General features: G+C 50.1%; 1 protein-coding gene across 6 annotated transcripts in view; it reads right to left on the minus strand.

Annotated features, from left to right (window-relative positions):
* Window positions 1–13,275, minus strand: part of baiap2b (BAR/IMD domain containing adaptor protein 2b) — a 53,060-nt gene that overhangs the window by 25,096 nt on the left and 14,689 nt on the right. For 4 of the 6 annotated variants that reach the window (XM_070990220.1, XM_070990219.1, XM_070990223.1 and 1 more), the window contains exons 2-3: window positions 13,178–13,253; window positions 9,326–9,412 (exon numbers count right to left, since the gene is read on the minus strand). In XM_070990220.1, the coding sequence (XP_070846321.1) occupies window positions 9,326–9,412; window positions 13,178–13,253 (163 nt within the window). The remainder of the gene's footprint in view (window positions 1–9,325; window positions 9,413–13,177; window positions 13,254–13,275) is intronic. The other 2 variants (XM_070990221.1, XM_070990224.1) reach the window with 1 other exon arrangement.

Below are 13,275 nucleotides of genomic sequence, written 5' to 3' on the forward strand. Positions count from 1 at the left end.
TCGAGCCTCTCTGCTGCAGAGTTCCCAGAGTTCAACAGTTCACCGGCCAAAACTACACAGAAGCTGAATCATCCCTTAAAATCATCATTCTGTAAGAGAAGCTGCTGCAAACAGCCAACAGGTCTCACAGAGTCCTGAGCAAACGACTTTGTCCTCACCTGGAAGGTCCCCAGATTTCTGGATGTTCTTGTTTCGCTGCAGCCGTCTAATCCAAAAACCTCTCCACCTCGCATTGTGAAATGCTGGACTTCCACCCAGCAGAGCTAAGCTGCTTACTGATAATCAGCAGATCATAACAGCTGAGGCTTAAAGGGGGTAAAGCGCACTGTGGTCCACACCCAGCGTGCACGGGTCCGGATCCATAAGAGAATACTCAAACGCTGCTTCTCAATTCGTCAGCGAAGCATCTCTGAAAGTGCAAGCTGGACTTTCTCCCAGTCTGACTGGCCTCTTGCCATTTCATGCCAGGGTGCATGAGCATCAGCTGGCTACTAGCAAAACATCCAACCCAATTACGCAAAAAAAGGCAACTTATTGTTTGTCTAATACCCACAAGATCCAGTGTTGAGTCGGAGATTGAGAGGTTTACGGCACACGTGGAGAGAAAGTAGGAAAGCACCTAAAAAAGCTTCCAAAACACGGAATTAAACCGCAGAATTACGGCTTGTGTATCGACCCCCGGGGGGGTCAAACAGGGGTGAAGTTCACCTGAAACAACCTGCAGCTCACAACACTTTGAACATGCTATCAAACATCAAGCAGTCAGTGTAGATGTGTGTGTGTGCGTGTGTGTGTGTGTGTGTGTGTGTGTGTGTGTGTGTGTGTGTGTGTGTGTGTGTGTGTGTGCAGCATGTGTGTGTTGAGCAGCTGTGACTGCAGGGCGAGAACAGGCCCATCACTCAGAGCAGCTAACCCAAGGGCAGCGCTCACATCTGGGTTTATTACCCCGGCTACTCTCCATGTGACTCCAGGGCGCAGCAGAGGGCGAGAGAGCCACAGTTAATGGCCATGTGGAGGAAGGTGTTTTATGGAGTGAGCGTCTCTGCAGGGACTGTATTATAGCAGCCTGAAAGCAAACACAAGCAGCTCTAATCCCCAGAAAGCTGCAGTGGAGGCAGGACAAGGTGCTGCAGGGAGATTTGTCCTCCGGAAAGCCGCATGATTGACACCCTCATTGTTGTGCTCTTCTGGGTATTTAATTTCTCTAAACGCCGGCTGCATCCGTGCACGCATTTGTGCTACAGCAAACAATTTACATTTTAAGCAACTGCTTAACTAGAGAGTGACTCGACAATGACGAGGTTTGTTGCGGTAACGAGACCAATGTATGAGCACTGGGTGCATCAGAGTCCACTGTGAAGGAACGTAATCTGTAATCCTGCAGCGTCCTGGCAGTAATATAGAGGCTCAAGCGTCTGAGCTAACCGAGCTGTCACGTTCCTGGTTATTAATTACAATAACAGTATGAATCCTTGCAATCTGATGACACTTGTAAGCACGTCATGTCGTGACGGGGCTGTTTGTGTCTCTACTTCTGCAGCGTCTCGCAAAGAAAAATGAGTCAGGCTGCAGAAGATCGATGGGAATGACTGGCTATACATAATCATTACAGGGTGGCTGATGGGGTGCAAAATGGGGACTGATTATCTGAGACAAGCTGGAGGCGAGGGGTGGAGGGAGGGGTGGAGGGCATGAGTGGAGAGACGGAGATAAAGTCTGAGAGCTTTTTGTCTTTCACCAAACGCACGAGGACCTCAGCTGGTCAATATGATCCCTGGCATTTCCTCTACCTCCTCATTTCTGGCCTCTTAATTGGGTCCCGCAGTGGGGAAACAGCACCTAACGATTTTATTAAGTGTTTTCTCGGAGTGATCCATCAGCCGGTCGGTCACAAAAGGCAGACGTGCTTTAACGAGGCTGTAAGAAGGATCGCTCGCCACCTCATCCCTTCACCAAAAACACGGGCGTTGTTTTAAAAGGTGGCGCAGACACAAACGTGTGCGAGGCTTCACCGGCGGCGTCGCACTGCAGCGTGGTGACGCTAAGCTTACGCAGAGCTGAGTGGTGCCATGTTTGGGACTCCCAGAGGAACAGAAGACACAGGCATTAAAAGCCGTTTCACACCATGATTTCGCCGTCATCTGGACGTTTGTTCCACCCTGCAGCGCCTCAGATCAGAGCCTGCACTTCACATTATTATCAGCACCATTAAGTCACCATTTGGCTGAAACGCCACATCAAGGACAATGCGACACCTCAAGGACATTTGATGGCGCGTTAACACCCGCTTACGTTCGCTCAATCGAACCCTCCCTGATCTCCTTTTGTGCCTTCACCGGCACTCAAGACGTGCAGCCTGCCGTTGGCGAGACAGCTTGTTTGAAAGTGCTGATGAACGTGACGCCCGAGACAGAAACATGAAACAGAGGCAGAAGAAAAGCGGAGGACAGGTGGTGCTGGATGTAGTAATGAGGGGCGGGTGGGGCTGATCAAAGCGCAGGTACTCGGGGCCGTGCGCTCTGCTGGCAGCCGGGGTTTGGTTCGACCGGAGGCTGCCTGAAGGCTGCTAATGAGCCGCGAACGCATCGCTCTGTCTCGCCTTCCTCTTTCTTCTGCGTCTCTGCCTTCGTTGTGTGTCTCTGAGGTGACTCGAGGACAAGGACTTCCTGAAGGGCAGAAACAGTAAAGGAGAGCCAAATCTGTACCGTGGAGCTGTTCAGACAGACCGAGGACAGATTCGTGTCCCATCTGAGATTGGTCGCTTGGGTTTTGGGAATTAAGCAGGAAGTTGATCGGATAGAAATTAAAGTACATGACAGGTTAAGAGGAAAAGGCCCAAAGCTGATGTGCACAGCAGGAGGGGTGAGGTCAAATGGCACTTATTTAAGTGTGATATGCTGTGGCCCCTCAGGTCAGTGTCTCGAGCACTTCAGACCCCTCCTCTCGGCCCCTCTGGCTGGCCAAAGTAACCCTCTGGTCAAGAAATCCCTTGATTGGAGCAACCGCCCCTGCAGCTTATCTGGTTGGCTCAAACGCCCCTCCAGCACTCGGGTCCTTGCCATTGGCCCAACTGCCGTTCTAGATCCCCAAATGTCCGTCGGATTGGCTCCTCTGGTTGGTCCAGAAGCGCCTGTGGTTACCTCATCACTGGTCTCAGAGACACATCCGTCCGTCTCGCCTCGAGCTGAAACTTGAACGTGAAAAGAACATCGGCGGCGTGACAGCACGTCACCAATCACTCAGCGTTACGTAACTCCATCAAACTCAGGATGATCCCTCAGGTCCGGCTGCTTTCACAGACCTGTCATCAGCTGATGATTCTCATTGGGCACGAGAAGGATGATGAGCGTGGGAGAACGGTTTCATTGTGAGACGGAGAGATGACAAGGTGGGCGGGCGGGGGGGTAACAGGAGGAGAAAACCGCTCTCGCTGCAGTTTCCCTCCACGCACAGCCAACGTCGGCTGAATTCAGATTGGGGTTGAAGCTCCAGGGAAATTCAGGCTGTGCCGGCTCAGAGAAACAAGGGTCGCGGCAAGGTCACGAGTTTTTCCTCAAAGTGAGCAGCGCGAGGTTTCGAGTGCGACACAGCTGGAGCGAATACCGCAGAGTGGACGGTCTCAGTGCGGCTCGGGACGCCGCCTCGCCGTCCCCGAGTCGTATTACTGCCTCCCTCGTCGGCTTTCTTTACCTCTGCTTCCTGGAGCAGGCGCTCATATTCCTGCTGCCGCCTTTCAGCTGTGCAGCACGAGCGGCGGCTTAAACCGCTTCTCTCAGACAAAGTCTAATTATTCCAGGGACGAGGAGAAAATTATACAGTAAAACCCACTGACGAATACTGAACCACAGGAAGGAAATTTTGTATTTTCTGACCCACCAGAATTAAATTCTCCCCTGCTGCTGCCTAATCGAGTCTGTGATATCACTGCTTGTATCTGAGCCTTGTTCCCATTTGTGATAGCGGTATGGATGATGGAGCGGGGAACACGCCTCGAAGGCCACGACGCTCCTCTAAATCGTGTTCGGCGTGAATTAATTAACCAAAGGGTAATTGTTTCTTGGACCTCGAGTTTGACCATGTGCGTTAACCTTAAATTGTCTTAATGAGATGGATGTTATGCTGAAGCATGTGCAGCCCTCGGCGATGGGAATATATGAGAGAATGATGAGGAGGAGGGATGGGAGGAAGATCTTATAAGAGCCTGAAAGGGCGTATAAAATGTGAGGATACGGTCACTCCCAGAGGGAAATCTTTACAGAAGTTTAGGCTTTTATAAGCAAAAATTTGAATTTATAGAAAATGTGATAATAATCAGATATATAAGAACTCTGTGTGTTTGTAAGTAAAGCTGAAACTTTCTTTGTAATTACTTTCGGGAACGGCGGCTCATAGCGACTCGCTGACCTGCTCCTCCTTCGCCGTCGTGGATCTGATGCATGTCTGGATGTAGATGTAAAAAGTGGTGGACACGGTCACCACAGGGAGGTGCAGGAGGTGCTTCTGTCCTCACCGACGTTGTTCTAGGAATGTAATCTGCACAGTGAGTGACTATTTTATTTATCATTTGCATTTTTGTTTGAGTCTGACATGGCGACATCAGTCCACACGTCATTTTTCCTGCTGCTGGTATGAAACTCTCCACTGCTGCATCCTGTAACGTCTCTGTGCTCTTCTCTTCCTAAGCTGCAGGAATGAAAAGCAGCAGCTGGAAGCTCTGACGACGCGACAGGTGGAGAAACTGAATGTGACGTTCAGATGGAGAATCCGCCGATGTGACATCTCTTACATCCACAGGTTATATAAAGCAAAAGCCAGAAATGATGATTTCTTTTTAAGGTTTGTGTGCCAGAGCACAGACCTGAGCGAGTACCACCTCTGCCCACATTTGCATCTGAATGGCGGGTCCTTACATGGTCAGAGAGGAGCGCCGGAACTGCAGGAGCGTCCTTTTTTTCTCACAGCATGTCCATATTTAGTATACGGAAGAGAGACGACGGCGTTCTCACCGTACTGACATCACCGACAAGCCATTTTTGGGCTGCGGATCGAGCGTCGCGCTCCGTCTCTCCTCCTCCTTCCAAGCGGCTCCGGTCGAGGCGTTTCGTTTCATCTATTTTTAGAAGCGTGTGCGGAGTCGGCGTGTTCTCCCAGGGCTGCCTGAGCTCCCACACATCAATGCGGGGGCGTTCGCAGACAGCGCGGAGTGAGCGAGGAGAGGACGAGTGGGACGGCGCTGCGCTCTGCAGTCGTGGAGTATCTGGTCTCTGCGCGCAGGAACATGCAGCAGAGCAGATGTTCAGGCTAACAGCATCGTGTAAATTAAGAAGAGGCGAATGAAACAGAGTGAGACATCACTTCCTCTTCCTGTGCCGAGCTGTCAGGGCTGCGTCCTGTTAGCTGTGCTAAGTGGTAAAAAACACCCCCTTCATAAACACGTGTCCCCGTGAGGAGATGTGAGTTTATTTCAGGAACAGAAGTGGATAATTATCACGTAAAGGGCTTCTTTTGTCCTAATTGCTCGTCGTGTCGGGGTGTGCTTGTACAGTACGCACTGCATGGATCAGCGAGCGCAGCTGAAATCTACCATTAAACCGTTCCTCTGCCTCTGCTGCAGGTTCTGAAGGGACGCCAGAGAAAACCGCCAGCTACGATCACACACCAGACGCTTGTCCAGACATCTGCAGACAGGACTGACACCCTGGCTGACAGGTGACGCTCTGGGTGGGGTCTCAGGAACAGGTATGAATGTGAATTTGGTGTGAAACATTGTGATTGGGGGGAAGTTTGGAGCTGCTGAACTTTCATCTGTCCATGCTTCATTTTGTCATAACACAACAAGCATCTGCACACTCCAAACTGTGCAATATCCACTCACTGATGCTCTCCATCAGGGTGCATCTTCACACATCCACGCTGGCCTCAGCACCTTCAACAAGCCTCTCCACGGTGACGGCGAGCTTTATCTGTTGGACTAAACCAAGAATCAAACACAACAGGCCTCATGATTTATGACACGTCTACGAAAAGCACGCTGTGCTTGAATTCAGCATATTTTGGTTTCTACAGTGAGAACCAAGAACGTGAAATCCGAATCCGAGGCCGTGAAATGTGAACAGTAGCAAGCCGTGAACCACGTGGATCCTCAGACTGATCACACCTGAGGCCACAGCAGCTGGATGTACCTGTTTGTGCACCTCGCATGCCTCCACAGCTATGTTCACTATGTCACTGCAGGACAGCGTCTCCAGGGTGCTGATGTGCTTCAGTCCTCGTGAACATCATCTATCCGTCCGTCCAGACCCTCCAAATCAACTCTAATGCATTAAAACTTCAGTAGAATTAATTCCGTGTTTTTCTGAAGGGACGTCATCCTTTACGTCTGGATGTGATGCTAATGCAGTCAGCTTCTTCCCTCTGCACGCAAAGTCTTCTCCCAGCGTCGCCCCGTCACGTGCACGCCACATCCTCGTTCACGTGCTAACGCCATTAGCTGCTGTTCATCTTAATGCTCTGATTAATTACACTGCTCCACCAAGTCCAGTCAGAGCGAATTCAGCCACCTCAGAGGGTTCGAGCAGTTTAAAGTCCATCCTGTTTAATTCAGCTCCGCCGCCCCGACGTTCCCCCCTCAACAAAACCCAATTAAATGCAGAATTATAAACTGGCCGATTTTACAAATCTGCCTTCAGTCCTCATCAATTATGAAGTGCGAGGTAAAGCCCCGGGCGAGCGATTATCCCCGACAAACACACAAACACACACTCCTGCGTCTGCGGCTCTGTGGTCTTAGCTCTGGTCACAGTTAGAAACACGTGCCGGCTGAGGAAACGCACACACACACACACGCACGCACACACACACACACACAATCCTTCTTATCTACTAATTAATAAGCTAGCAGGGCTGGAGAGTTTTTTCTTTACTGTACGCCAAAACAACGACGCTCAGTGTTTCTCTCGAGCGTGAGACCCGAGGTCGTCAGAATTCTTTGAGTTACGACGTTTGTTAAGAAGTTCCCCTTACAGTTAAGAGGATCCTGGTTAAGATAAGTTTTTCACAAAGCATCTTAACTCCTAATGTGAAAAACTTTAAGAGTTTCTCAAGCAGAGGAAAAAACGGCGGAGAGACAACGAGCAGCAGGAAGATTCTCCAAACGCTGAAAGACAGAGTTAATGAAGCGCGGCGGACTCGACGGTGCGGGGATAATGTTTGAGGTTGATCTCATTAGAGACGCGCTCACATGTCCCACCCAACGCTACAACACTGCAACGCCAGCCATCTGACATTCGTGAAAGCTGCGACATCTTTCCACCATCAGCAGGCCGAAAACTACCGTCACGGTAAAGAAATATGACTTTATGACTTTGGGAAAAATGGCTTCCCTGTGATGGGATGGCTTCAGGAGTTTGTTCTGGAAGTGTCGGACTTCCTGCTATCACGTGACCTGAACTATGACCAATAATAATCCATGGATTAATGCGGCTCAGCCGTCCAGGACAGACTTATTACAGTCCTCCACGCTGACATCAGAATCCTCCTTAAACTACATTTTTCACTCTCTTTGCATTTTGTCAGATAATTCACTGAAGCCGTGAGGCTCAACACAAGGAGCGGAAAACGCTGAGGCGTCCACAAAGCAGTGAGTGTCGCCGGAGCGATTCCCCCTTCAGTGGCGCAGACCTCTGAGCCCCGCTGATACGTGGAGACGGCATCAATCCATTCTGCTCTGCCTAGTCTGTCATTTCACTGGAGGCGGAGGGAGGTTCTGCTGAGTTAAAGGCTGCTGAGTCATGTTTAGGCTGCCAGAAAAAGAAAAGGAAAAGGAACGCAAAGCAGGCAAACCCAACACGCATGCAGACGGAAGACTGCGAAAGCACACATGAAGACAGAAACCATGAAAGCACGACAGCAAAGCAACCAAGCTGATGGAGATGAGCGTGTACAGGTGGATGATGGGATATCCTGATCAGGCGTTTGCACACAAGTCAAACTTTTCTTTTTAGGATCAGCCGTCATGAGGCGCAAAAATCAAAAATCTTCCACAAGCAAAATACATAATTAAAAATAAGCCTCTAAAAGCAGTTTATGACAGATGTTTCTGAACTTTAAACATCTGCAGAACACAAAGCAGTAAGAAAAACAAAGGCCTTTAATTCACCCTGAGCTGCTTTTTAATATCTGAATGTTTGAGATGAATCACAGACTCGTGCGATCATTAAAGCTGCAGGATTGAAGCAGCTAACAGATGAACATCTCAGCCTTCAACATCCTCAAAGCGGCTGGAACGAGATCGCTGCACGAATTATGGGGTTGGCGCTGAATGGGTGGACAGTAATGAGCTTTTGACCGTTCAGAGGAGCGGGCACAGCGGCCCAGCTCAGTGTTTATTCGAGGAAGCACGGGGAGGAAAAATGAGATGATGACGCTCCCAAAGAAGAGCGAGGAAGCACCCAAAAAGGCCCCGCCATGAATAATGAACGCTGCTTTTATATCCTCCTCACTCGCCTCCGATATCCTTGTTTTACCCTCCTCTTACCGTCTCTCCCTCCATCCCTCATCTACACTGTTTCAGTCCACGCCTGCTATCTTGAGTGTCGGAATAAAGGGACGAAGAGGATGCAGTGATGCAGGGCTAACGCGGAGCCGTCACACTCCCCGCCATGTGACTGGGTGCATGGCCCACACGTCGCAACAATCACACACAGGCCCGTCTCACTGCACCTGGACGTTTCCACCTGCGCGCCTGCTGGAAATGAGCCTTCACTTCGTGCCTTTGCAAACTAAAAGCAAGTCTATGATGAGCAGAACCAGAGCTGATCAAAAACACTGAGCGGCTCCTCGCAGACAAACAGGAGGGTTTTCAAGATTTTTCATCAGCACTGTAAACACACTGAGGGTTTATTGAGAAGACAGAGCGAGTCCATGTGCTATGGTGAAAATCCAATTCCAGACAAATTCATGAATTTATTACTTGCCCACAGCGGTGATGCATGAAAGCAAGTGGAGAGCCTTTATCTTTCCTGAATGTGAGGGAAACAAGAGATTAACCAAATGGGCATGCTGTGACAGAAGTGCACAATTAATTCTTCCCAAATTACAATGTTTTGATTTTATGAATTGGGGTGATGATGAATGAAAAGACACAGAGTCTGCTCTGTTTTTCAGTCTTTCAGCACCAGAAAAATGGCCACATGTGTGAGTAAGTCCAGGTTCAGGTTGGTCATCAGCTGCTTCTGCTCTCCAGCCCAAGCCATCCCATTCAACATCTGCTTGTGCAACCCCCCTCCACCCCACCAGGGGCGCTACAACCACTACGAGGACTCACCAAGATCCTTAGAGCCTTGACTTTCGCTGGCCATCTCGCCCATCCGCACCAGAGCGTCGAAGTAGCCCTTTGCAGCATATGTGACACCTGGAAACATGGAAGCATTGGGCATCAGATCAAGGGTGCGGAGTTGAAATGATGTCTTCTTCAGCTCTGCAACCCTCCCCAACAGCCCCTCCCCAAAGAGGTAAGGTCGGGCATGGGAAATAAAGAGCGACAGGCGGAAATGGAGACCAGGCAGGAAAAGAAAGAGCTCTATGGAGGCAACTGCAGGAAACAGATAAAGCTACAGAGACTAATCTCAAGGAAAGGAAACCCTGACTGCAGGCAAGCAGTGAACCTTTTCAAAGGACTAAGTACCCAAATTACAGAAAAACACTTTCTTACTTGTGTGGAACTTCTAGCCATTAAACCTTCGGCCATTACGAGGGTTGGGTTTGGGTAGCCGGCTTCATTTTGGATCCTTAGCTTCTCAGCTAACGCTAAATCTGCGAATATCTTCCCTAAAGGCCATCGAGTGGTTAACATGCTCTCTGTGAGCTGGTGTCTGCACTCAGCCAGAGACGTCTGAGGAGAAAGACTCTCTGCAAGCTGCGTTCAAACTGTTAAAGCAATGCACGAGTCCGCGCTGGTGGAGGCAAAGTCCAGTCTGAGCAACAGATCCAGGACGCCAAAACCCTGTGCAGCTGAGTTCTATAAGAGAGGCTTTTCCAGCTGCGGTGGTTCTCATGTCAGTCTGAACACATCCTGACACACTCGACGATCAGGAGGAACTGTGTCGCATCTCTCAGCAAAGCTTTCGTATGTGTCACATCAGTGTTTGAAGCCGATCATCCTAACAGATCTGAAAGCAGAACAACAGCTTCAGTGGGTGACTGAGGAGAGTCGATAACATGCAAACCCCATTAACCCCAGCGTGACGCTTAAAGCATTTTAAAAGGACACTTCAGCATCTGCGTGGCTGGATGAGCAGAAACTTTGTTTTTCTGTAATTTGGATGAATTGAATCTTTAAAATCCTGAACAACACCATCTTAACTACTCTCTGCTTGAGCGTATGCCAACAGAAAACCTTCCGCAGCAATGATGTCAAAGCAGTCTAACACCGTGTGTCGGCCATTACTCTCCGCGGTCACACGGGCCAGGGACGCTGGCTGAGACGCGGCGGTGACTCAGGCCTCAACGACGGGGACAAAATGGCCTCAAGCAGCAGTGATGGTGGATTAAAGCAGGTCAGGGGTTTGTCACACAGGGACTGACAGCCACGATGACAGAGGACACACGTCCAGTCAGGAGATACGTATGGATGGATGAGGGCTGAGTTCATTACAGGGCCCTCGCGCTGATGGGTGCTTTGAACTGCCAGAGGACACTCATGCAGAATCCCCGAGAGAGGGGACGATGACAAGCATTTCTGTCTCCACATGGAAAACAATGCAGTGAATCTATTCTGAGCTCAGCTCTAGTTCTGCTTGTTTTCCTGACGAGGGTCCACAGAGACACAGAGACGTTATTGTTCTGGAGATGAAGACGGCGTCTGGCTGCTCGGGCTGTAAACATTTCGAGATGACCTCTGAAACTACTTTTTACTCCTTCATCAAAACCACGAACTGAGACGAAAGACAGGAAACCTCCCCGGTAAGCTAGGACAGACAGACGAGCCGAGACCCTTCTCTGGCTTTTCCTAAGTCTCGCTCGAGTTAAGCCTGGGTGGGATGCAAGAGAGCGAGGGGATGGAGGAGAGGCTGAGGCGGCTGGAGAGCCAGGTGAGGCAGCTTTAGCTCGAGGGGACGGTTTGCTCGTCTGTCAGCCGAAAAGCGACAGAGTGAGGAAGGCGTGAGAGGACAGGAGGAAGGACAGAGAGGGTCTGCCTGTAGAGAGGATCAGAACATTGATATAAAGCCGATACAGAGCGGAGAGCATCAGCGCAAACAGACAGGGAAGAAGTCGAAATGAGCTGAGGTTGGTGATGTGCACCTTCATTCCCACTAAACCAGGTCCGACCAAATCCCCTCCCAGTAAGCACCGATCTGATGGTCTGCAGGTGGACATCTCAACGGCCTTTTCACATGTCTGCAGTCAGCAGATTATCAGGAAATGATGATTATTTGTACGCCTCTTTGAAAGAACAGCGTTTAAACTCAGCTGAAACAGCTACACGTACTCTTGGTCTCGCTCTGCACCAGGTGAGGCGCAGGCTTAACCCAGACTAGACGTCTTCTGACCTTCAGACAGGCAGATCAGTGCTTACTGGCTCTCTTTCCCTGACAACAGCCTCATGGCTCCCGTCTGCACGAACCCACAACCAACATTGTGATGGAGACTGAATTCCAGCTAAGCACCACATCCAAAACCACACTACCCACATCCAACCAATCACGCTCTTAGACTCAAACAAACAAAACCGAGCCAGCTTCCTCCTTCATCCTGCAGGTTTTCACAGTCTGCAGAGGTGCAAACCTGCCGTCCCAGTTCTACCTAAGAAACCAGAGGCTGCACTGGCTTTTTTCCAGTGCCAACAGCAGCCCAGCCCAGCCCAGCCCAGCCCAGCCCAGCCCGGCTCTGCACTGCACTGCTCTAAAGCCTGCTTCTGCACCGCTGCCTGGCATTGATGAAGTGTAATCCCCACTCAGGGAGTCGCAGGGCTATTTTTAGCCTTATCTATCAGACTGGAGTGAGGCCTCCTTTATTGGTCTTGCGGGCTACTGAGTCTTTCCTGCATTTCCCCTCCAAGCTCATGAAGGAGAGCCCTGCCCGGCGCTGAGAGCAGCACACCAAGCACTGCTGCACCAGCGCCGAAAATACAATCCCGATAACCCCCCCCCCGAGCAGAGTGACGTGACGGAGCCAAGCGAAAGGAGGTTTTCTTATCAATAAATGAGCTCAGCATTGTTGGAGGCTCGTTTTATCTGACATGTACAGGGCCATGCTAAGAGCGCCTCCGGCCTGATGGAAGCATGAAAAGTCTTAATCAACGCGGCTGCACGACTTTAATCAAAGAGCATGAAACAGCGATAAGATGCTGCAGATTCTTCAGCACTTTCTTAGGTCACATATTTCATTTTAGTCCGTTTCTGCGTGTGTTTCTATCTCTGTCTCTTCCTCTATCTTGTCCTGCTTTTCATTTTTTACCCCGTCTCGTCCTGGATACCGGCTCAGGCTGTTCTCGTTTCCTCGGCCCCCTTGGGGGGGCACCATTATTCTCACAACCGCTCCTGCTCCACTTCCCATTGGGTTATGATCCACTTAGCTCCCTCAAGACGTTTCCAATGCTTTTGTCTTTAACCTTGAGCCACTGCTGCATTTACAGCTCAATCTCTCACACACACACACACACACACACACACACACACACACACACACACACACACACACACACACACACACACACACACACACACACACACACACACACACACACACACACACGACCATGCAAACACACCTGCACAAGCCACAAAGAGAAATGACGCACAGCAGAGGCGGACATTTAGGATCAATGAGCCGATGTCGGAGGGACGAAGACGTGCGCACATGGACATCAACCCCAGGACATCATCTCTTTAACATTTGAAAAGTCGGTGAAGACATTTATTTGGACACACAACTGAAAGACAGTCTCTGCAGGGGGACATCACTGCCCTCACTTTTGGATTCTGGAGGGGACGTCAACAACACGAGGAACTACTGAATGTCCGTGTCGTGGTCGCACCGCAGCTCTTTAAATTAAGAGGATATAAAAGCAGCGCCAAGTGTCGGGTCAGTTGGCCCTCTGCCTGGACTACTGGACAGACAGTAAGAATGAAAGACGGACGAAGACAGACAGAAAAGAAGAAATGTCTGGTGTACTCACTGGTGAGCGCCTTCTCGTAGCTTTTTCCCATGGCTATGAAGTTCCGCAAGCAGGGGTTGAACTGCTCCATGATGGACTGGAAAGGGAAACAAACAGCA

Source organism: Chaetodon trifascialis, chromosome 21 (assembly GCF_039877785.1).
Source record: "Chaetodon trifascialis isolate fChaTrf1 chromosome 21, fChaTrf1.hap1, whole genome shotgun sequence".
Lineage (NCBI taxonomy): Eukaryota > Metazoa > Chordata > Actinopteri > Chaetodontiformes > Chaetodontidae > Chaetodon > Chaetodon trifascialis.